Source organism: Chaetodon trifascialis, chromosome 12, assembly GCF_039877785.1.
Source record: "Chaetodon trifascialis isolate fChaTrf1 chromosome 12, fChaTrf1.hap1, whole genome shotgun sequence".
In the NCBI taxonomy this organism is placed as follows: domain Eukaryota; kingdom Metazoa; phylum Chordata; class Actinopteri; order Chaetodontiformes; family Chaetodontidae; genus Chaetodon; species Chaetodon trifascialis.
Window position 1 is genome coordinate 13,747,487 of NC_092067.1, and position 23,868 is coordinate 13,771,354.

Consider the following 23,868-nt stretch of genomic DNA (forward strand, 5'->3'; position numbering starts at 1 on the left):
TTCTGGAGCTCATCTGTAGATTTTGTCCAGTTGTTATGATGTTGTAGATGAATTTCCATTTTTTCAGAGCACATTAAGGAATGCTCTAACTCCATCCTCTGATGAAGAGCATGTGCTATGATGGAAAGCTTCAGACAGCTATTAATACACCTTATGTTAAGCTTGGTCCATCTGTTAGATGTAATGGATGACTTTCACAAATCCATTTTTTTATGCCTCTGCTGGCAAGAGATGTGGCATTTATACTCTAATTATGATGAAATTTAATGCAAATGTCTCATAAGAGAAAATGATTAAGTGATGACATTTTAGGTCAAAGGTCAACTTCACTGTGATACCATAATGTTAATCATAACTCAGGAGCAGAAGCAGTGATTGTGACCATGTTTCAGATTTGGTCAGATACTGAACTAGTGACACTAATCTTGGGTTTCCACCTTCAAACTGCTGCTAGTTCTTTGATTATTGGACACTTGAATTCCATCTTAATTTCTGAATTTATATAAAATCTGCTAAGGTAATGCGAGTCCATCAAAAGCTCCAGAACAGCTACTAAATAGACTAAGTTGTGGTGAGATTGTTAAGTTAAAATCAGGTTTAGGAAAATGTACAAATGGACATTTTTAAGATGGGAATTCAAACCACATCAGTTCTTTTTTTAAGTGTCATATAAATTCATTTCTGTCTAAATGTCAGCATTAAATATTCAGTAATAGTCCCGTTCCATAATTACCTGTTCAACTGCTTAGAAAATCCAAGCACAAAATGGTAAATACCTCACAGCAAGTTTTATTTATACATCCAAAAACAAAAGATCAAATTTCTCACACTATATACAGATATTACATACAGTGTTTGTACACATATTACATCATTTGTACACAAGAAAAATATACATAAAAATGTAAACCTTTGTATACAAAAAATACCTTAGACAAATTAAACAAGGACCAATAACAAAAGGTGACTAGATTAGCTCATCCTATCTTTAAAAACAGTAATACAGTACATTCAATGAGTATAGGAATTTGTCAGCCATTTCTGAATTCAAGCAGTTAAATGTGCCTACAAGCCCTGGTCATTTTGTTCTACGTGGTTTTGGGGAGAACTGGTGCAATGGCTAATCTCATGCTATGGGGTATACAGCAGTAATGCCTTGCAAACATTTTCCAACCTGATTTTTTTTTTTTCTTTTTTTTATTATATAGAACTTTTTTCGGGGCACTGTGTTTGTGACTATTGGTGAGAGCGCTGCAGTCACTGAGAAGCCCAGTCGTCTCTGGTGGAGCTACGGGTTTACACTTCATAATGTGTTTTCTCTTTGGAAGGGAGAGACAGAACTGGGCCTTCTCACAGCTGGAAATGTGGGGGGGTCGGGCGAAAGCTCAGAGCTGGTAATGATGGCAGCTGTTCGTTTAATGAGCGTCAAAGGAAAAAAAAAATGGCGAGACAGACACGGGACATGTGAAACACCACCAGCCTCATCCACTCCTGTGCAAATCCATGGTGAAGAACAACATACGGTACGTCGATCTGTTTGTCTCCCCAAAATGAAATGGTAATGCATATATTCCTATGTTTCATACTGCCAAGAATCAAGCCAGTGACCGTAATCTAATATTATTCTAATACTCTCACACAAAAGGTTGCTGCCCCATGCAATCTCAGACTTCTTCCTGGAGTTTAATAGCTATCAAAAGTATTCTCCATCATGATATTATTAAAAACAAAATGACAGCACGCACGGCATACAAACATTGATCCCTCCAGCTTCAAAGAGAACTCACCACCATTTTGATAGCCATTAAAAACAACAGACTCATTCCACAAGACACAGGTTCCACTGAATACATTGCAAATAACAATTTCAATCCATTGCTACTCAATAATTCACCAACAAACCCCAAGATAGAGACTGCTACTCTATATACTTAATACTCAACAATGTCTGACGATCTGTCAAATGTCTAATATCTATCAAAAGCCATGGTTGTACTGCTGCATGAGTCTTTAACAGATGGGGGGGGGGGCTCTCAGGGGGTGGAGTTTTTCTAAAATTCTAATCAGACCCCAGCTTTGCCTCCTTTAGCTTAAAAGTCAAATCATATCTGAGTTTAGAGTAAAACGAGCTTTTCTTGACCTCAGCCAGGCTCAACACACCAGTTTATACCATTTAAATCAATATCGTCGCCTTCTCTAATGGGAGTCCTGAAACTGAATTTGCCTTTTATGAGACAAGAAAGTCATTCATGACCATTGTATGTGTGGACTAGAGAGCACCTTTGAGAGTAGACACTTAAAGTCCCTGGATTACGCCACCATCACCCCTACCATTAACACTGAAACTCATTTCTTAGCTGTCAAAATCCTCTCAGGTTGGCCTGAGAGAAGCAGTTAGGCTGACCTGATCTCTGGTCTCTGTAGGCTCTGGTTCTGAGTGAACCTGCTGTAAAAAGAAGAACAGTTACAGAGGCCAAAATAAACTCCTGACCCAGCCTGAATTCAGCGAGTGAAGCTACATGTAGTGAGACCAATAAAATACCTTACAATGCTCGAGTTATGTTAATGTGTTTATTGCTTTAAGAAACTATATTTACCTTCAAGTGTCTACTAGGCCACTCAGAGTCCCACAACCAATGGTGAGGTCAGAGATTTTGACGTCTGAGCAAACCAATAAATGAGCACATATACAGTATACACAATATAAAAACAGCTGTTTAAAAGTATTTTGGTAGATTCATATGACTGTGAAATCTGAAATCTCTGTAAGATTCTATATCGTGATAACAGTTAAATAGCTTGAAATAATATGGGTCACAAATATCACAAACTGTACTCTTCTTTTTCAGAGGGTGACAGAAGCCGTGTATGAACCAGGTGGGAAAATAAGAATGCAATGGCCATCTGAGCAAGGCAGGGTACAGTTGATCATTTAAAGACAGGACTTAAACTGGCAAAGCCAACAAAGCGACCGCTGATTGAGGCTTCTACGTCAATGAATTCTGAGCGCTGCGACACATAATCTCTAAGGTCCTTCCGCCGATTTTCACCCGTTTATTTCACCACAAAATCTAACTGTTACCCCCTGCTGACGGAACCACGAGGCATCAAACAAGTGGACTCACACCGACTTAAAACCCTGGAGGCCGTCTGGCTGCGGAATAAAAGAACGAACATGGGGAATCTTGAAGATCTGAGGTTGTGCAAATTCATTATCAAATAGTGCACGATTACCACATTGCACACATGTAGCAGATGACGAGGGGTGGTCGATCGGAAGCCAGTCAGCTGGATTGTAAGTGACTGTGAGTCCACAGACCATCATGCAGCAATTGCAGGCCGCCTGCTCTCATTTACTTTGCGTGAAGGGTGGTGTGGCGCTGTTGGCACTTGCAGCGGTGGCACCAACTATGGAAAATCCAGCGGGAGGCGCTGTAGAGCTGTGGCTGGGCTGCACGTCTTTCGGGATGCCACTGTGGGAGGCCAATTGATGGCCAAAGGCCGCGCTGAACTGAGGGAGCTGTTGCTTGGGCTGTGTGGAGGTCAGAAGATCATGTGAAGACGATGGGAGGGAGGACGAGGGGGCAGGGGGAGTCGTTAAACCTGTCAAGCCACTCTGGGGCATCGCTGAGAGCGCCGCCATGGGCTGCAGCGTCACAGAGTGGGTGGTGGCCGGAGGGGTGGACAGGGAGGTGGATATGAGATGACTTTCTGATCCTATGAGATTGCCAAATTGTGTGGGGTCGGTTAGGGGGAGAGGGAGATTGTTCCATGTTGAGCGCGGGGGTCCTGGTACCCCGCTGAGAGGGACTTCCAGCAGCAGAGGGGTGTCTGTCTGGAAGGAGCTGGCATGGGGAGAGGATATGTGGTCACTGTACGGGGATGGCACGTGCTCACTGCTGTAGTGGCTGCCTTGGGGAGATGATGTGGGCGCGTCAGACTTGGCCAGGACATGAGACGTGTGTGTCCGGGAGAACGTTCGCTCTGTGATGGAGGTCTGAGTGAGCAAGGAGGTGGTGGGGGGGGCTACTGTAGAGGAAGATGAGGTCAGGTTGGAGCATGATGTCGGGGGCTGGCTAGCGGGCTGAGATGGCGGCGAAGGGGGAAAGTGACCCCCAGTGGACTGCAGTAGATTGTCCTCCAGCTCGAGGCTGGTGAAGTTCTCTGTAGGGATGCGACTGTTGAGCAGGTCCCCCATGCCCCCCGGCTGGACTGGACCAGGGAACACAGTCATGGCTCTGTGGTCCACGCCTTCAGAGGGGGCCAGGTCTCCCATGGAGGTGAGGCACACCAAAGAGTCTGGGTAGGACCCCATAGCCTGCAGTGCACGCACCAGCTCCTCAGCCTCTTCTGTGGTGGGCAGTAACTCCCCATTCTTTCCTGCATGCACACACACACACACACACACACACACACACACACACACACACACACACACACACACACACACACACACACACACACACACACACACACACACACACACACACACACACACACACACACACACACAAGCAACAGTTTTCATTAAAAGAAAATCATACCAGGAAGTTGTTGGTTTATACATGAAAGGCAGAGTGGTGCACAAGAAAGAGCTGGATGACAACCTTCAAACAAGTCAAAGTCCTGCAGGTCATCAGGTAGTCTGGGTAACACGTCGGAGAAATCCTCCTGGTTTAGCTCAAGGTCATTTGGAATGTCTGCCATTTCATTGGTGATATCGTCTGGAAGCTCCTCCGCACTCAGGTCTGGTGTTGAGGGGCTAGTGCCACAAAGACGAGATAAAAAAAATGTTTAGAAAAGATCGACAACATGTTGCTGTGACAGAGTATTCTCCCTGACACTGGATCTGCAGCACACTAAATTTTTAACAGTGGAGACACAGGTGTAGCAGACCTGATGCTGGCCTGTGAGGGCATTGCTAGGCTTGTAGAAGGCATTCCCAGGTTCCCCTGTGGCAGCGCTGGAGGGATGGGTTTCTGAGGCCTCCGTGGCCCTCTCCTCCTCTTCTTCTTGTGTTTTTTGGTGAGCGCCGGTGGTTTGGTCTTTTTACGTGGCTTTCGCTGCTGCTGCTGCTGGTGCTGCACTCGTCGGTTACCATCCCCTCGCAGGAAGTTATCCTGAATCACATGTATGAAAGAGCACTGAGTCATCACATGAGTCCATATGAAACCAAACAGAGCAGTTTGGGTAATGTGCTTATTTGCTGTCTTGCCAGAAGTTTAATGAGTTGTTTGAAAAGACTCTCATGTCTGTACGCTAAATATGAAGCTACTGTCAGCAGCTGGCTAAATTAGCTTAGCACAAAGACTGGAAACAGGGGGAAACTGCTAGCCTTGCTCTGTCCAACAAACAAAATCCACCTCCAAGCACTTGTAAGGCTCATTAATTAAAATGTTAATATATATAAATATATAAAAATGACAAATCACCATTTTAAACGGGTTATGAGCCAGACTATTTCTTGGTTGGGACCGGTAAGTTTTGGTTGCTCGGCAACTAAACAAGCCATAACTTAATAACTTAATTAGCATCAGAGGTGCTGGTAGGTGAATTTTGTTGCCTCTGGGCAGAGCCAGGCCAGCTGTCTCCAGTCCTTGTGCAAAACTAAGTTAGCACATATTTATCATGCAGGCACGACACTCTCATCCAACTGCAAACAAAGCACATTCCTCAAAGTGTTGAATTTTACCTTTAAATGTTGAACTCACCATTTTTTTGGCATGCTCTTCACAGAGTGGTGTCTGGTGCGTGATGTCAAACACAGGGATGGAGCACTGCTGACCATCTGCAAATTTGGCTGTGCAACTAGCAAAGAGCTGCTGGGAACGATTCAACAGAATATCTACAGAGAACAATAAAGGAAATAACACCATACAATAGAAAGAGGGCGTGTGATCATAGCACTCTATCGCAAAGGGATACTGCACATCACAGTGTGTGATTTTACAAAACATGGGCACCTGAAATTGACAAAACCATTTAAATGAGACAACACTGTAGCGAGCAGCTGCACAATCAGTGATGTGGTGGAAAGGATACGCTGAAAGCAGTGCTGAGTGAAGGGCAGAGCCCTGTTGTTGCAGGCCTGGCCCTTTGTGCTGCCAGTGCAGGTCCCCGCATCTGTGTTCTGCTGCCTTGCAGGAGTCACACTGCAGAGACACACAGAGCCCAAACTGAGCAAACAGTGACAACACTTCACATCTGTTGTGTTTCAGACATTTCAATTCAGGAGATGATCGCAAGACTAAAGGACCAACAAGTAAGTCAAAAAGTCAGCACACTTTGCCATTTGCACTGATATAAAAAAATGGTTGAAATCGCATCTATTTTGGAGATCACATACACTGAATTTCTATTTCACAGGTGGCTCATGGAAGGTTTGTGAGGGGTTTAACTATGCTGGCACCTACTAATACAAAGGGTTTGATCTTACTGTATCATATCAAGAGATAAAAACAAAACCAGCTAATATGACGTTTGTGGGAATACCTCGAGGAGCTTCGAGAGGCACCACGTAACTCCTGGATGAGCTGCCCAGCACAGTCGGGGTTGTTACTGGCAGCATGCAGCAAGGCTTTGCGGAAGGCATAGCGGTATCTCTTCTGGCGGATACTCGCCCTCTCCTGCCTGCACATGTGCTTGTACTTCTCCTGGAGGTACGAGCAAAGCCTAAGCAGCCGCGTTCTCCGCGAGGAACCACTGTCGTCTTCCAGCCTATTTAGAAAACAATTAACAACAGTCAGGACGAGAAGCATCAGGTCAGAGTTTTTACTGTGAAGTTAAGTTATGAGGATACCGACCCATTCTGTGGTCTCCAAGAGTTCTGGAAAGGAATAAATGTCTCTGCCTCCTCTTCATCATTATCATCATCATCAGCAGCACTGTCTTCTGACCAGTCCAATCCTGGAAGAGAAGTTGTTCAGCACTGCACTTTATCTGAAGTATCACACACAGTCCTTAAAAGCTGCACATGAATTTATAAGTACAGGAAAACAGACTGAATTTGAAAAGTGGTGGGAAAATCTTTTAAAATGGGCACCTAGATGAGGAAAGAGGTCTCCGTGCTCCCGGTGTCTCTTGGCACAGAGCTGCACCAGATGCTGCAACCTTGCCAGGCAGCTGGCTGAAGGTGAGAAGGCAGCGGGCCGCATGACAACCACATGCCGCTGACTGTTGCTGCCACTGTCCTTGCAACTGGCAGGCAAGTGAGTAGCAGTGAAAGGCATTTTCCTGCTGAGTGATGGCCCAGAGGGTTGCACAGGACTGGGTGCTGCATTAGCGGGCATCCCTGGAGGCAGAAAGTTGACCGTCTGAGGTGGTGGTGGATTGCATAATAAACCCTGCTGCTGACCGGGAAAGATGAAAGACGTCACGCTCGAGTGCTGGGGCAGCTGGAGAAGACCTGACTGCTGCCGTGGGAGATGAGTGTTGAGCGGCGAGGAGGGGAGTACGTGGGGGACGGGGGAGGGACTAAAGTGCTCAGGAGGTGGCTGGAAGAGGTCCGTGTCATGGCAGAGTTTCTGGTTGAGCACAAGGCGACTCTGTAGTTTCTTCTTGATGGTGCTGCCCTTCCGAGGAGTGCCCACCTCCTCCCCATCTGTGTCCTCCTCATAAAAGGCAAAAGGGTCCAGGAGTTCCCCGTCAGGGAGGGGTAGCAGACGTGAACAGGGGGGAGATGGCGGAAGTTCATCTAGACCATTGGAAGCTTTCAGAGCTAGAGAGGGCACAGTTATGTTGAGAGCCACCGACTCCAGGTGAGCACGTGAGCGCATTTCCTCCAAAGCATCATGTTTCTTTTTCCGTTCCTTCTTGGGGATAAAACCCAGAACCTGCAGGTGGCTGTTACAGTATCTGGAAAACAAGAGCATATTCTCAGCATACTATACACATCTGTAACATACTGTTTTCTACGTGGCACACATGCACACAGACATACACACCTGCGGTCCTCGGACTTGGGGATGGGGTTGGTACATCGCTGGCTGTTGTACTTGGCCACATATTCACATTGCTTGAAGGGAGCCGTCTTATCCTCCAGAACGTGCCGGATACAGAAAGCATAGCCATTTAGTCTGCGCTGCTTGCACAGCTTTGGGCTGTACGAGCACAACGGCTTATTGTCCACCTCTGAGAAGTGTATGTGTTTGCCTTCATACATCACGTGACTCTTGTCCTTGAGAACATCAGCTGATGGGATAAAGTCAGGGGAAACCAAGAATTACATCAGGAACACTTCATACTGAGGAGGTAACCAGGCATGCATGTGCAGATTTAAGAGGCAGGGAACCTCTGCAACAGGTGACTTTCTGCCCAGCCTTTAGCTAATGTAGGTATTTAATGAGAATAAATGACATAATTCAAATAACTATGCAGTGTAATTTACTGTGAAATTATTTTTAGTGTCATGTTAAAAAAAATCAAATGACATTCCAAAACTTAGGACTGATTTCATGCGCGATTGGTTGTTTATTAAACTACTACATTGGTGCATGCAATGACTACTAAATAAATATTGTAATGAAATGTAAATATTTAATAACTTTATGGTCTTGAGAAACGTTAATTCTCATTATTGACAAACTGCTTTTGCACCCTCTAATTTTCAGTCTCAATTTCTCACTGAGGACCGACTGATAACCAGACCAGGTATTTTTACTCAACAGTCCATTCAATTATCCTTCCACCTAACACTTAAAAGATAATATGATGGTGGAGAAACGGTATATTGCACGACAGCGGGCAGCACGATAAAGTTACAAGCTAGAAGACGGTCACTTGCTAGTGTGTAGGCAGCACTGAAACACTAGCTGAAGACTCGAAAAGTCAGAAGTCGCCTTTTTTGATTCAACATGACCGCTGCTTTTCACAAAACACAGCGCTTTCACAACGACACGCATACAAATAGGAACCTACAGATACATCACAATACACTGTTAGGATCATTGGAGCGTTAGCTGCCCAGCTTCAGCCGAATCTTAGCTGCTAATTTTCACTTTAAGTTAGTTTTGAGGGCGCCACGATTCTGACAACTGGGCTACATGTTGGACACACATAAGGGCGGGCTGGTTAAGTGTCGTTTACATTAGCCTGGGTTAATATTAACAACTTTAGGTAAATACTGAGAACGGGACAGGCAGCACGGATGTTGGCTAGCGTAACTACCAGGAGTCGGGGAGCTATGTTAGCTAGCTGGACAGATGTGAAACTTTTGATTTTAAACGTATTTATGTGTAAGATACACCCTTCTCTGAATCCAGAAAACACAGCATTACCCACCATCAAGCAGAAATACATATTATCAGCACTCAGCAGATGCGAAAATTCTAATTTAATAGTTAGCTAACAAGCTATCAAAGCTAAAAACACAAATTGGTAGGCGGTAGCTAACCAGGAAACGGAAACATCAGCATATGGTAACACTATAAAGGTCTAATTTCAGTTTAGTTTTATTTAGAAAAATGCGGGCGTAATCATAACATACAAACAATAATTGATCGGCCCCGGTCGTGTACTTCTAATGTAAACAAACATGAGACATTTATGGCCAAATACTTTCAAACAAAGGGTCTTCATACGAGGCTCAAGGCCTTTCCCCGAAGGCCTCTGTCATAATCGATAGGAAATACAGCCACTATCGTTACATAACGTGAAATTAGCAGACTACAAGACTTAAAACTGCCAACACTGCAAGACACCCCACACGTATTTAAGATACTGAGTCATTTGGCCTCATCACGAGGTATAAAATAAATGAGTCATTAGTTACAGGCCTCTTAGCTTCGATAGCACACCGGCCTCTCGTTGAGCGCCTGACCGACTGAAGCCTGTGCAAAACGGTACACTCAGAAATCGAGAGCGAGGCTGGATGCGATTTCGCTTACCTTGAATTGGTATGGGCTGTGTAAGGTATTCGCTCCAGATAGACGGCCGAAATGTCTATTAGAATCAGCTAGGCTATTTGCGCATCGATATTCGAGATACGATAGTAACAGTGATCTTCATCGAGCTCGGTATATCTTGAAATAAGGATGCATGTAAATATAGGCTATCCGGAGCAAATTACAAGCAGTAGGTAGGCTGCTGAGGATTTTTGTTGGAGCCACAGCAGACTCCTCACAGCACCACTACAGGCACTGCGGGGACATGACAACAATCCGCTCCACAACAACAACCTCTCCTACCATATTGGAAATTCAACTTTGTTAAAAGCCCTTACAGTGTAGAAGTGACATGTTAATCGCTTTATCGGTGAAATTACAGTTTGTGTGCAGGACAGTGCCCTTTACGTTTTCCACATTTGAAAGTGACTTCAGGCAGAGAGACCGAGAGGTCCGGCAAAGTGTTCCAGTGTAACATCCACCTGGACCACGGCTATCGTCTTCCATATGAATGAGTTACCAGCCCTGCTGTCACAGTGCTGCCGGCTGCTCACTGATGATGGACCACGTGCCAAGCAGATACAGGAGCTCCAGACTGGAAAAGTTGAGTCGGTATCACACGCACAACCAGAACAATAACATGCATGACACCAGCACATATTTGGATACTTTGAAAATTGTTATTTTTTAAATAAGAGCATAAATTTAAATGGGGTTTTGCAAAGATTCATTTGGCTTGCTAGAGAAAACTGGTTTATTAAATATCACACAAATGACTACATTTGTCATACTATTTACTCCAAATACCTTTAGGAAAATATAATCTGAACACATTAAATGTTAGTAATTTCACAGGAAAACGAGAAACTAGATTTCCTTTTGAAGGATAGGAATTTTAAATCTTTGGTCACACCTACTAAAATGTCAACGTACTAACAGGTGAAAAGACAAACTGTCAGGGTTGAATCTCTGGAGATCTGGTAAACCTAAGCTGACGTTTTTCACTCTGCAAGTAGCAAATACACATGTTTCTGCAGGTTAGTAAAGAATGCTAGTTTCATAAAGTGTAATGAGGCATCGACTATAGTAAAACACAAGTGCAAATAAATATGTTTCTAGGAATGTGCAAATAGCGGTATTGTGCGTATAATTTTTTTTTTCGTCCCATGGATTAAATGGCTATCTGCTGTGCTTTAGCATATGGCTGGCTCATCCACAGCTTGCGCTCCCTCTGTGACAGCTTTCACACACTTGGCCATCGTCTGGGAGGCTCTGCTTATCGGATCTGTGGGTAAAAATTGAGATCAGATTTAAACTCTGCACACCTGAACGACTGCAAAGTCCAAAAATCAACATAATAACTGATGTAACCAGATTGCATGAAGATAGGTATTTCAAACTCTATGTTTTAGGAGAAATGATTGAAGCATTATTCAATTTTTAGGGACAAATATGTCAATATGTTATATGTTACGGTATGAAACACCACCTTAGAAATTAAACGATAATGTCTGGGACAGTACGCTACTTAATTTTTGTTTCGCAGAATCAGTTAAATTTGTCATAAAAACAAAAATGAGATAAAATCCATCCACACTACCAACTTTAAACTCAGTAGCATCATGTTCACTTCACCTCAAATTCATAAAAGCACTGTTTCTAATTAAATTCCGTCATATTCTGAGAGAAAGTCGCTATCAGAGACTACAAAATATTATGCCGTTTGTTTAAGTGAAGTCAACTACACAATCATCAGCTGTCCAACATTTATCATAGTGGCTGGCCTTCTTAACAGCAGCAGAAGTAACAAAACACTTTCTTTAATAGGAAGCACAGCAGTAAACACCACTAAATCTTTGTCTGAGCTCAGAGAGCGAGATTTGGCTTTGTCCTTGAAAGAACCCTTCCTCTGATGACTAACATGTAAACAGGTCACCAATAATGATTACTTTATGCAATGATTAGGTATTTTGTCTGAGTTGTCCATTGGATTTATCTCATTTAAAAAATGTAACAGCAATGAGGGCAGAAAAGGGCACACGGCACATTAGCTTCAGCCATAAAAGCTGTAATATGTGCCATTAGCATTGGTATTACTATATTAGTATTTCTCCTGATGAAAATGAAATAAACATAACTATATTGAAATTATGGAACTGATGAGGATTCTGGAGCGAAATTACCATTTAGAGTACCATTTTTACCAGTGACCCACCTGTCATATAGAAGTCCTTCACAGTAAGTTGTGGAGGGACTAAAGGACCACTAAGGACAGCCTGGTTCACTGCCTGAAAGGGATAAGCCAGATACCACCATCATCAGAGTGTGAAACAAACTAAAATGAAGCTTTATTAGTTACCTCCTCTGTGATCAACTTAACACATGCTAGAGGAAGATGACGGCTGACCTGTGACAGCTCATTAGCCTGCTTAAAGTAGTTGGCCTCCTCAACATCATCATATCGCACCAGATTTGGGGAAACCTCTGCCAGTCTATCACGCACTTCATCAAGGGTGTCATATGGCAGAGTCACTCCAGCAAGCTTAAAAAGGGGACGGAAACAACAGACAGCATTTAGCCTTATTTGTTCCTTTTTTTATATAACATGATTATGTGTTATTGCAGTTCACCTCAGATATGGCTCTGATGATCCTCCAGTCCTCTCTAGCCATGCCCGGACAAGTCACAGCCACTTTGGTCTGCTGGGCACGGCCTTCAGTGTTCACATAGGTGCTACATTTCTCAGTATATGCAGCTCCAGGGAGTATGATATCAGCCATGGGTGCACCAACATCACCATGGTGACCTGGGCAGTTATGGCACAGAGGATTGAAATTGACCAGGAAAACGTTTACTGCTCCTTGACATAGATTCTGTTAGTCTCTACTGGAGGGATGTATATCACTTCTGGTATTTTGATTATGGTGATGGAGAGCACTTGGTTCAAAATCTCTGAAAGGTGTACAGCTGGGTTTAGATATGTGACTATGAAGCATACAGCAGATGCTGTACTACTGTCATACTCGTCATGCATTCATTTAGGTTTCTTTCACATTTACTCAGATCTTTCTTTGGGCTCTCTTCTGTACAAGCAAAATGTTATATGACAGAAAATGCACCGCCTCGCTCAGATTCCATGCATAAATTAATGTGACTGAAAGAGCTTCTGCTGCTGTGCAGTCAAACAGCTGACCTTGATAAATTATGAAGCTATCCTTAGGGAGGTCTTGGCGAGTAATGCAGCCAGCATCAGCTCCTAGTAGGAACAGAAGTTTGGGTGGGTTCTTTCTGATAGCCTCCACTCCTGGCTTGTACCCAAGATCAAGTGCAGCCACTTGACTGGCAACCCTGAAGACACAGGAAAAACAGCACTTGTATATCAGTAAAAACCCCTCTTGAACACTGTCCTGTTACTGAAAGCTAATCTAATTTTCCAAGACTGTGACCTGTGAAGCACATTGAGAACCTTCCAGTTTTCCTCCACGCCGCTGCTGACACGAGCGTTTTGTGCAATGGTTGACACAGCAGCCATTATTGCAGCCCCATCCTCTCTCTGCAGGCAGCTGCTACCAACCACAACAACAGGATGCTTCGCTTTAGCCAAGACCTGGAAGAGAACATAAAATACCCCAAATTAGGAAGAGGCACTCAAGTTGCTTGATAACATTCATTGTATTACTGAAAGTGCTCAGTCTTACCTGGGAAAACGGGTGAGTTCCTGATGCAATTTCTTGAAGAACTTTGGCAGACTCCCCAAGATGGTCGTAAGTGTAACTTAGGTCCACTTCCTTTCCCAAAAGAGCCACTTGTAGCTCATTGTGCAGCCAGCTGAATGAGAGGTACCAAGATCATATCAAAGAACATGCATGTTTTTGTTTAACATCACTCAGATTTACCAGTTCTACATTTTTCCACATCCACACTGTATTTACAGCATTGAACTTACCTCTTTCTGATTCGTGCATTGAAGAGAGGAGCCTCGTAGCGTGGGTTTGTGCCAACTAGAAGCAGCAGGTCAGCTTCTTCAATGCCAGCAATCCCAGTGTTTAGGAGATAGTTTGAACGCAGGTCAGATCTAAACAAGCAAAGGTAAAAGCAGAAACCTAACATCAGCGCTAGCTCAACTGGCTTTGACGCATTTTTCGTTTCACTCTGTTTGTGGTCTTACCCAGCACCAGCCATTGGGAACACCTCTTCAGTGCACAGATTGTCACTATTCAAACGATTCAGCATGTCTTTCAGGGAAATGAGAGCCTCTGCATCCACCAAGCCTCCGACAACAGCAGCAACATCATTTCCTTCAACTCCCTGCAACTGTCAAATAAAACAGATGCTATGGTCAGGGCTCAGGGCTGCCTACTGTAGACTGAAACCACAAGTTGTAAAGTATCATCCATTATTACAGAAAGTCATTTCATCACAAAGTACATACTGCTCCAGCAACTCGAGTCAGCACATCCTCCCAAGTTGTGGGAACCAACTGCCCAGACTCGTTCTTCACCATTGGCTGAGTAAGCCTCTGCCTCTTGAGCCCATCATAAGCAAATCTGTCACGATGGAAGCAAAGAAGAGTTCAGCACTGATCATCATTCACAAATCTATATCTGTCAGGCAAACTGTGCGCAATAAGAGAGGAACCTGGTTTTGTCTGAGATCCACTCCTCATTAATATCCTCATTAAGACGAGGCAGGATTCTCATCACCTCGCCCCCACGAGTGCTCACCACAATGTTACTGCCCACAGCATCCAGAACATCAATGGATTCGGTCTTCCTGCCGGGACACCAAAGAGAATACGTGAGTGTAAAATCTAACTGTTCACCTCTAAAAAGTTTATCAAAATGTACAAGACAAAGCAGAAACCTGGTCTCCCAAGGGCGAGCAGTGAATGCATATGGTTTAGAGGTCAGGGCCCCCACTGGGCATATATCAATGACATTCCCAGACAACTCTGACATGAACATCTTCTCCACATAGGTCCCAATCTGCAGGTCATTGCCTCTGCCAGTAGTACCCAGGTCCTCCACACCTGCAATCTCACTGGCAAAGCTGCAGGAGCAAAAAAAAAAAAAAAAGCAGAACAACCTTATTTTCATATTCTTCTTATTCTTAACTACAAGTCAACTTACTCAAATACTGATGTGAGACTCACCGCACACAGCGAGTGCACTGGATACAACGAGTCATAATGGTTTTGATGAGGGGGCCAATGTTTTTGTCCTCCACAGCTCGTTTGCCCTCTGTGAAGCGGCTCCTGTCACTGCCAAACTGCATGGACTGGTCCTTCAAACAAAAAGGTATTCTGTCTCAGTAGTCAATCTAAAATGATCAATTCTAAAGAAAACAGTGTTTGTCAATCACACACTCAAGTCTACGAAGAACACAGGTGGTGATTAACTTTACCTGTAGGTCACATTCTCCCCCCTGATCACAAATGGGACAGTCCAATGGGTGGTTAGCCAGCAGGAACTCCATCACACCCTCTCTGTCAGAACAGTTAACATCAGTGAATATCTGAGTAAATAATTTCACATTGCTTTCATACAAGGTAATGTCAGCTTTTATGTTTTTGCTTGGGAGAGATGTGGGTCATCATATCACCTCTGTTAAAATCCTGTTAGAATTACAGAGCAGTATTAACTCTACATCACAGAGGTGGACATCACTGGAGAAGCACAAAGTCTTTTTGAGTTTGCTTCTACCTGGCCTTTCTTGTTTTGTCAGAGTTGGTCAAAATGTTCCAGCCCTTCATCACTGGCATAGCACAAGCTGCCACTGGCTGCAAGATAGATGAAGCACGATTACTGAGTATTTAAAGTAAGCACAGTAGTGTCTTAATAGTTTGTCATAATCTGTCTCGAATCAAAACAGAAAACACACACATATACAGTCTAAAACAAACCTTAGGAACTTTCTCGATCTCCACAAGACACATGCGACAGTTTCCAGCAACCGACAGGCGCTCATGGTAGCAAAAGCGAGGAATCTGCATTCCTACCTTCTCACATGCCTGAGACAAAATTGAGTCACAATGTTAAATCTGATATTATAACCCCACTCTTATGGAGTCTTATGCACTGTTACGTGTGCATGAATTTACAGTGTTACCTGCAGCACAGTGGTTCCTGGCTCCACCATGACAGGCTTCCCATCCACAAACACCTCCAGAAGGTTATGGGCGGTTGCTGTTGCTGTCGCTGCGGTGCGAGCTTCAAGCACAGACACAAAATCTCTTTGTAAATCTCCACATTTTCTCTCTGTCCGAGGACTGTTACTTTCAATACAGAAAAGTCTTATAGCTCATCATCATTTCTGTCACATAGAGTTGATTCCTGGTATTTCAAAGTAAGCGATCATTGCCACTGACAACGTTTAGTTAAATTGAGCCAGCAACAGCCTGGCACCAAATGTGGCGACTGGCAAATCTGTAATCCTGCCTATAATCCATCATCGGATATAAGGGCCAAGGGTTCTGGTTCCTGCACACCAACACAATGGGTGTTCTGCAGGAATACAAGACACGTATTGTACGTAACAAAGGCACAATCAATTAACCGGTGGATGAAAGGGCATACTGATACCATTGTTAGTTGCGGCCGCACCTCCTTTGGTAATAGCTGCTGGAAAGAGGCTCCGGCTCACAACAGGCAAACGCAACATGCTGGAAGAGAGGCACAGAGAGAGGTAGCATCACGTGTAAGGTCTAGCTCTTCTGGTCCACACACTTTTTCAAGTGTCCCCAAGGCTTTGAGATATCCAGCGTTAATATGTGATTTTAGAACGGGGGAACCATAAAACCTCCATACAACGACATAAACAGAAGTAACGTTAGCTAGCTAACGTTACCTAATTTAGCAGCCACTTTATACTGCGACGTATAGTTTATGACATGTCTATACTATTCACCGTGAACTTTACAACTCTCTACAGGTATAAATAAATGTACTATGTTTCGAGACCCCGCACAGTGTCGGAAATCTGACGATATAACAAATTAACTCAAGGTAACGTTAAACTAAGTGGTGTGCCAAGCTAACGGTAGCAAAGACTGCTGTCATTCATCGTAAGCCGACTGTGTTAGCTCGCAGCATTGTTACAACGATATTAAAACGTTGCTCCATGATGAATATAAACTGACACTGTAACGCAGTATTTTTAACGTCTGACACGTTAAATTCAAGCCTTCATACGTAGCACACCCTGCTACAAACGAGCTAACGTGAATGTAATCTATAACGTCACGTCAACTGAATTCCAGACTGCTAATTTGACCAGATTATTCGAATTTCAGAAGCCATTTCTATTGATCGTTCAGCACCAGTCGTGTCCGGACTATAAATTGTCCACAGTTGTAATAATATTTCCTAAACTCTACCGTGACCACTTACTTACCTTGCCAGTGTTTGTCCTCATGAGACTGCCTGCGACGCAGATTGCGCACTGTCTTGTTATTGTGCTGCGTCACGGATTAAGTAATCCTGCAACATTGTACCATAATCCAAATAGAAAGGCTAGTTTTCTGCAAATACTGGCTAATCTAATGGTACAGGTATTTAACACCAGCCATTAACAGTTATGTAAACCCTCCCCTTAACAGAAACTCAACTCACTTTCACCAATTTGTGGCATGCTTGGCTGTGCAGCAGGGCTTTCCCCTCCATCAAGTTACTTCACATCCAGGTTAGAGACCAGATTGCATTCAATTAAAAAGATGGACATCTACTAGAGTTGTACATAGGGTGCCATGAGGGCACTCTGATTGTGGCTGATGAAGGGGGTGTGGAGTGTTTGCTTCCAGACTTTATTGTAGGTATTCAACCCAGCAACCTTCCTGTCACAAGATGATAAGTAACAGTGATGTAATCCATACAAGTCAGAGTTCACCAGAAAGAAATAACAGGAAATGGTTGAATCCGTAAACATCCCCTCAGGAAGTGGAATTATATTCACATCTGGGTTTGCAGCAGCCTGGTGTATACTCATTAGGCCTGTGTAAATCCACCTGGAGATCCAGTCTGTGTGTACGAGAAACTTCAAAGCGTATTCTTTACTGCTGTTACAATGACAGACTCTTCTAGCATCAAGTCAAACAAAACAAAGATTTTCAAACACAGCAGGTTTTTAGAAGAAGACATTTATTAAGATAAATGCTATTTACATGGAATATATTAGAATAAAAACTTTCAACTAGTGTAAAAATCTTAAAAAATATTAATAGGTGACTAGCAGCCAATATAAAACTGTATAAAAACATAATAATGTTAGATTACAAATAGATATATGCAGCATATCTCATCTTTAGGAAGCAAAGATGTCATGCCTCGAGAGTACAACAATAACAAAAATCAGCAAATACATAAGATGCATTTGATATAAGCAACTAATAATTACTTTCATTAGCAATTAATCTGTTAATGTTTTTCCTAGTCTATAAAATGAGAGAAAATAGTGAAAAATGCCTGTCACATTTGAGAGCAACAGTCCAAAACACAAAGATTTCAGTTCACTATCATAGAAGAAAAAAGAAATTCAAAGAGCAAATTCTCACAGTTGAGAAGCTGGAACCAGAGAATGCTTTGGATTTTCATTTTCATTGCATTTCATTTGATTTTGACCTCTTGTCTGCAAATCACTTGGGTCATGCAAATGAAAAATAAGTGGAAAGATATGAACATAATGGGCACGTTATACACAGCTCTGCTCAGCTTTTCCGTTGAGAATAATTACAAATAACTCTGTTGAAATGAAGCAAAATAGGAAACTCTTAATACTGCAGCTGGAAAAAAAACAGCTATGGTAATCCCCACATTTAAGGTTCAGTAATAGCCAGTCTTGCCCTCATGCATTTCATGGACAACTACTACAGTCTGAGGGTGGTTGTAATCATAGAGCTGATGACTCCACAGGTTCCTCTGGGACACTGTCCTGGTGAACTCCTGGCACAGACTCCATCTCAGTGGCAGAGATTGACTGGCTGAGCTCTCTCAGTGAACTCTTAGTTAAGTCAAAGCATGCCCGCTTCAGGATATGACGCACCTTTTTGCCCAGAAGCATATACAGCAAGGGATTAATGCAGCTGTTAAAAAAGCCTAAGCTAGTGGCGAGAGGAAAGCCGGCTTTCAGTATGTGGTGTAGGTATAATGAGGAATGTATGGATAACTCCATCAAGCTAAAAGTATGAAAAGGTGCCCAGCATAAAAAGAAGGCCAGAATTACTGCAGACACTGTTTTTGAGAAGCTGGACAGACGAACCGAGCCCCCAGATTGATTCACTTTGACTGTTAGAAGGATGCCCGTCACACATATAGCAGTAAAAGGCAGAAGGAATCCCACTGTGGTCCGAATGGCCACTATTATAATGTGTCTCATGGCCACTGTGTGTCCGTCCTGTGCATGGAAGTTGTTGAAGCACACCACCTTATCGTGTAAGCGCATGGTGTCACGAAAAATCAGTGCCGGGCAGCTCATGACAGCAGCTAGCACCCATATGCAACTACAGATGACCCAGGCTCTCTGTACAGTGCGGTACCTCTGAGACCAGTTGAGGTGGACCAGAGAAACATATCTGTCTATGCTGAGGACTGTGAGAAAGAGCACGCTGGCGTACATGTTCATCACGGACACAAATGAGTTAAGCTTACACATGGCCAGACCAAAGTCCCAGTGGAAGTCCCGCAGTATGTAATCAATGTAGAACGGTAGGAAAAGCACAAACACAAAGTCTGCGATGGCTAGATTGAGCAACCAGACACTGTTGACAGTCTTTTTGCTTTTAAACACTGTCACCCAAATCACAGTTCCATTTCCAATCAGACCAAGCACAAAGGAAATAATGTAGATGACCACTGAGATAATGTGCATCGTTTCCCTCTGCTTGTGTTCCACTTTAAGCTCCTCCAAGTCGCCGTACTCCAGGTAGTACTCATAGGTGTAGTTTCCATAGTCCTCGCCGGAATCACCCATTGCTGCAACATCAGTAATGAAGTTATCTTTGGGAAGCTCGTGATAAGATGCATTCCTTCAAAATGATCCATAAACACAGTAGCTTATACAAATATCCATATATTCTAATCAACCTCTAACATGTCCTCACCTCACACTCTTTGTGATTATGCTGGGCTGTCCTCCAAAAGGTTCCTGACCCTCTTTCTGTTCATTCAGTTCCTGTGTTGAAGTTAAGACTGGGTGTGTCCTGACTGTGTCCCTGGAACATAATGTCAACATCCATTTGGATCAACAATGTGGATAGTGAGATGCCTCACAGACAAGGCTGAAAGAGCCCTCAACTTATGATTCATATCGTTTGTCCTGCAAGTAAACATGGGACAATTGGCAAATACTGTATTGTTGCACAATGCTCATCTTTTCCGAGGTTATCACCAGCCAAGCAGCCGGCTGTTTTTTTTTTTTCACATATCACCAATATTTGTATCTTCGCCAAGGCCAAAATGGAGCATATCACCACTTCAACTTTTATGTGCGCCACATTAAATCTTCACCTTTTAAGAATTAATGGTCTGAGATGAAAGTTATTTGAGTCACAGTCACATTTTTATTGGACTGTTTCTAGTCTCAATTGCATAATACAAGATTATTATTCATATGTAGCCAATGAATAAACTGAAAAACAAAAGTTGAAGCAAACAATACAATGAAAAGAAGGACTTAAAGTACCAGAATGATATTAAGAACATGATTTAAATCTCAATTTTGCAGAAAAATGGAAAAATGAGATCTGTAACTTTGCCATTAAATGTGTTGAAAAGAGTAACATCAGACTTTACAGCAACTTTTAAAGACTGCATGCTGAATGGAGAGCCAATGCAATCAACAAATAAGTAAAAAAACAAACAAACAAACATTAAGTTATAACAGATTATATCTCTGTAAACATTAGAGAAACTTGTTTAGAAAACATATCTGGACAACAAAGCAAAAACATAAGAATACTACTTGAACCTAAACCACAAAGAGAAAAGGATGACATTTATTGGACAGACTCATTTTAGACTCAACAGTAACTAAACAGACCAAAAACTAAATGGACAAAATGCTGAATGCAGAGTAAGAAACCAACAAATCAAAAAGCACCTCTGCTATGTAAACAATGCAGAAACATTGTTTATACAACATATGTTATGTAGCCTGTTGAATAGGAAACAACAGTTCACAGTATAGTAAGACTCACCAACACACTATTGGCATACTAATGCTCTCAACATAAAGAGGTGCATCGCTTACCGAAAGGTGCCAGCGCTCCCTTACTTGGTATTTGGATGAAAACACCGACAGCTCCCGGAGGAAACTGCCTGCTAACTTAGCCTTTTAGCCTCCGCTTGATGGGCCTTGTCCGTAACTTCCCACTCGGCTGCAAAAGTCTCCTCTGCAGGATGCGTTGTCTTTCCGTGACTCCATCCAAGCTGAAGCCAGTCGCTGCGTCCGGAGGAGTTGGAGACGTGCAGTGGGCGCGCCCGGCTGACGCGTCAAACGTGGACCACAGAATGAAGAGAAGTTATTGGTCCCCGCCAGCACGGAATGAAGGAGGCTTTCATTCAGAGGAGCTGCGGCTGCGTTCCATAACAGCGGGGTGAACCCTCAGCACGCTTCTCCTCCCACCGCGAATAAACGGAAAAGATTTGAATGTTGCATAGTTTTTTGTTGACATGGAGTTTTTTTTTTTCCTCCTGAAACGCACAGATTGCCTTGATCAGCGGGTTGGGCCAAGTAAGGGAAAGTTTATTTTGGGGCTGTCATCTTCCCGTTTACTTCTGCATTTGCTCTCCTCTGGCAAGGCATTTAACTTTGGTTGGCTGGTGCTCATTAAACTTGTGGTCGGCCTTCACGGGTTTTTATCTGAGTATGCAGGCAGGCTTATTGCTAGTGGAGGAATGTAACCAAGTACATTAACTCAAGTACGTCACCTAAGGTACTGAAGCACTACATTTTATGCTACCTTATACTCCAGTATAATTTGGAGGCAAATATTGTACTTTTTACTCCAGAACTATACTATTTTTAGTAGTATATAAAGTAGTTGAAATTACTGCTGCACCACGATCATGATCCTTGACAATAATGCTTCAATAATCATAATCTAGTCATTTAATATATCTTTTTCTGAAATGCCTTTCTACATAGAAAACTTTGCTGGGCTACTTTCAGTATATTTTGGTACTAATACTTACTTCAGTAAGATTTTAATACATGACTTTTACTTGTGACAGAGTGTTTTTATACTGGTATTGCTACTTTTGCTTCAGTAAAACGTCCAGGTACTTTTTCCACCACTGCCTATTGCTCTGTAAAGTGTTTGCTAGACCAACTTGTTAAAATCCAGTGTTATTACAACGCTGTCTCCAGACACAACATTGATGTTGGACCGTTCTGCAAATGCCTGATTGTGCTCTGTGCCAACATTTTTGAAATGATTTATTTCCACAATATCAGTGCAGCAGCAGGGGTGAGGTGTGGTTACAGTAAGTTACTATGGCATTTTCATAAAAGTGGGGAACTTGTGAGTGACAAATGAAAAAAAAGGTCCAAATTGATACAGAATTGACCCCAGTAGACCTTTCTGCATGGTATATTCCTATATCTTTAAAAAGTTATGCCCCAGTTTGTAGCACAGACAGTCAAACTTCAACTTGACAAAGCTCCACCAGAGTCATCGTACAAAAAAAATACATGACACTGAACTTTGGCAATGGAAGTACAGCCTGTGCTGCAAAAATGTCCAATGTGAAAGTGATGAGCTGTTGATCAGCTGTCTTTCCTGCCAAATCAAACACTATAGAGAGCATTTGTAGAAGAGAAATTAGCAAAAGGTCTTTCTCAAAGGTTTGACTAACAAACTTTGACCGTTCACGTGGACGCTGCTGCTTATTCATCCCTTTTTGTTTCATAAGATAGTCAGACAGCCTTTCCTCAGTTGTCTCGATTTTCAGTGACCCAAAATGACCATCTCATCTCTCAGTGGACCATTCAGCCCCGAGGGGGGAGCTGTCCCATCCTCCAGTAGCCATTTGTGTGTGTGTGTGTGTGTGTGTGTGTGTGTGTGTGTGTGTGTGTGTGTGTGTGTGTGTGTGTGTGTGTGTGTCTTACAATCAAACCTAAAAGTCATACCATGCAGTGATCATAGTCCATAGCTTCTGTCACGTAGTCTTTCTTTTCTCCACTGGGACATTTAAGTAAAGGAAGATTATGGAGCAATCATCATCATTTCAACACTAGCCTTCATGCTTTTCCTCGTGTACTGTCTCAACATGCAGATCCATGTAATCCATGGATTACTCATTTCTTTTACTTGCTCAACTGTGGCACAAAACACTGTCTACCCATATTGTAGAGATAACTGAAACATGCGTTGTGCGTAAGTTTAACTCAAGTTCCTATGAGTCACTGCTGATACTAGCATTTTTGGAATATCATTGGCAAGAGTCCGTACTGCTAAGACTGGCTAAATATCTCATGTCAAGTTACATGGATTGACCCAACATTCACAATAACACTACACTGCCATAGTCCAGTCTGTTGTCTGTACATCCATCACTGTCTGGTTTGGATTGACCCCCAAACAAGACAGGAACGGACTACAGCAGACTGTCCTGCCCTGCATTCAGGACTTATACATGTCCAGACTCAGGAATCACATCAGACTCATCAGACGTGTTCCAGCTTCTCCCCTCTGTTTGGTATTACAGAGTACTGTATGCTAAAAGAACCAGACACAGGAACAGTTTCTTTCCACAGGCCATCACTAATGAACAGTTAACATCATCCATATGCATCTATTTTTACACCTACTCGTATGTAAATAATAGTTATGCATTTATTTATTTTATTTAAGCCAGTCTACTTCCGGCGCCATACGAGCGGCAGCCTTTTACAGCAGCTCGCTAGATTTTAAGAGTTTTTCTTATCTTTTTCTGCTTTTCTTGTGCGTCTTCTTTCGGAATTTCCCCTCGAGGGACGAATAAAGGAATATTGA

General features: G+C 42.9%; 3 protein-coding genes across 3 annotated transcripts; all 3 read right to left on the minus strand.

Moving 5' to 3' along the window:
• Positions 1-1,178: 1,178 nt before the first annotated feature.
• Positions 1,179-10,159, minus strand: ino80da (INO80 complex subunit Da). Its single transcript, XM_070975359.1, has 10 exons — positions 9,885-10,159; positions 7,944-8,190; positions 7,043-7,854; positions 6,804-6,906; positions 6,493-6,717; positions 6,043-6,152; positions 5,712-5,845; positions 4,897-5,120; positions 4,608-4,762; positions 1,179-4,380 (listed from the first exon to the last, which is right to left on the minus strand). Exons 2-10 carry the CDS (start codon positions 8,159-8,161, stop codon positions 3,350-3,352), a joined length of 3,012 nt encoding a protein of 1,003 aa, XP_070831460.1. The 5' UTR covers positions 8,162-8,190; positions 9,885-10,159; the 3' UTR covers positions 1,179-3,349.
• A 380-nt stretch (positions 10,160-10,539) lies between these two features.
• Positions 10,540-17,648, minus strand: LOC139339994 (NADH-ubiquinone oxidoreductase 75 kDa subunit, mitochondrial-like). Its single transcript, XM_070975523.1, has 19 exons — positions 17,274-17,648; positions 16,463-16,542; positions 15,990-16,090; positions 15,784-15,891; positions 15,584-15,660; positions 15,285-15,366; positions 15,034-15,164; positions 14,745-14,930; positions 14,520-14,654; positions 14,314-14,428; positions 14,050-14,195; positions 13,828-13,956; positions 13,580-13,709; positions 13,328-13,488; positions 13,075-13,229; positions 12,512-12,687; positions 12,289-12,423; positions 12,097-12,169; positions 10,540-11,166 (listed from the first exon to the last, which is right to left on the minus strand). The coding sequence occupies exons 2-19, from the start codon at positions 16,539-16,541 to the stop codon at positions 11,075-11,077; spliced, it is 2,211 nt and encodes a 736-aa protein (XP_070831624.1). The 5' UTR covers position 16,542; positions 17,274-17,648; the 3' UTR covers positions 10,540-11,074.
• A 356-nt stretch (positions 17,649-18,004) lies between these two features.
• On the minus strand, positions 18,005-21,350 carry cmklr2 (chemerin chemokine-like receptor 2). The gene is made up of 3 exons (XM_070975247.1): positions 21,123-21,350; positions 19,975-20,085; positions 18,005-19,846 (listed from the first exon to the last, which is right to left on the minus strand). The coding sequence occupies exon 3, from the start codon at positions 19,842-19,844 to the stop codon at positions 18,765-18,767; it is 1,080 nt and encodes a 359-aa protein (XP_070831348.1). The 5' UTR covers positions 19,845-19,846; positions 19,975-20,085; positions 21,123-21,350; the 3' UTR covers positions 18,005-18,764.
• Positions 21,351-23,868: the final 2,518 nt, after the last annotated feature.

Coding starts and splice junctions, on each gene's coding strand:
- ino80da (XM_070975359.1), bottom strand. CDS start 8,161: ATGTATGAAGGCAAACACATACACTTCTCAGAGGTGGACAATAAGCCG. Junction 5,846..6,042: donor CACTCAGCACTGCTTTCAGC/GTATCCTTTCCA, acceptor TGTTCTCTGTAG/ATATTCTGTTGAATCGTTCC. Junction 4,763..4,896: donor CCCTCACAGGCCAGCATCAG/GTCTGCTACACC, acceptor TTGTGGCACTAG/CCCCTCAACACCAGACCTGA.
- LOC139339994 (XM_070975523.1), bottom strand. CDS start 16,541: ATGTTGCGTTTGCCTGTTGTGAGCCGGAGCCTCTTTCCAGCAGCTATT. Junction 13,957..14,049: donor TTCCCAATGGCTGGTGCTGG/GTAAGACCACAA, acceptor TTGCTTGTTTAG/ATCTGACCTGCGTTCAAACT. Junction 12,688..13,074: donor TAGCTTCATAATTTATCAAG/GTCAGCTGTTTG, acceptor ATAACTGCCCAG/GTCACCATGGTGATGTTGGT.
- cmklr2 (XM_070975247.1), bottom strand. CDS start 19,844: ATGGGTGATTCCGGCGAGGACTATGGAAACTACACCTATGAGTACTAC.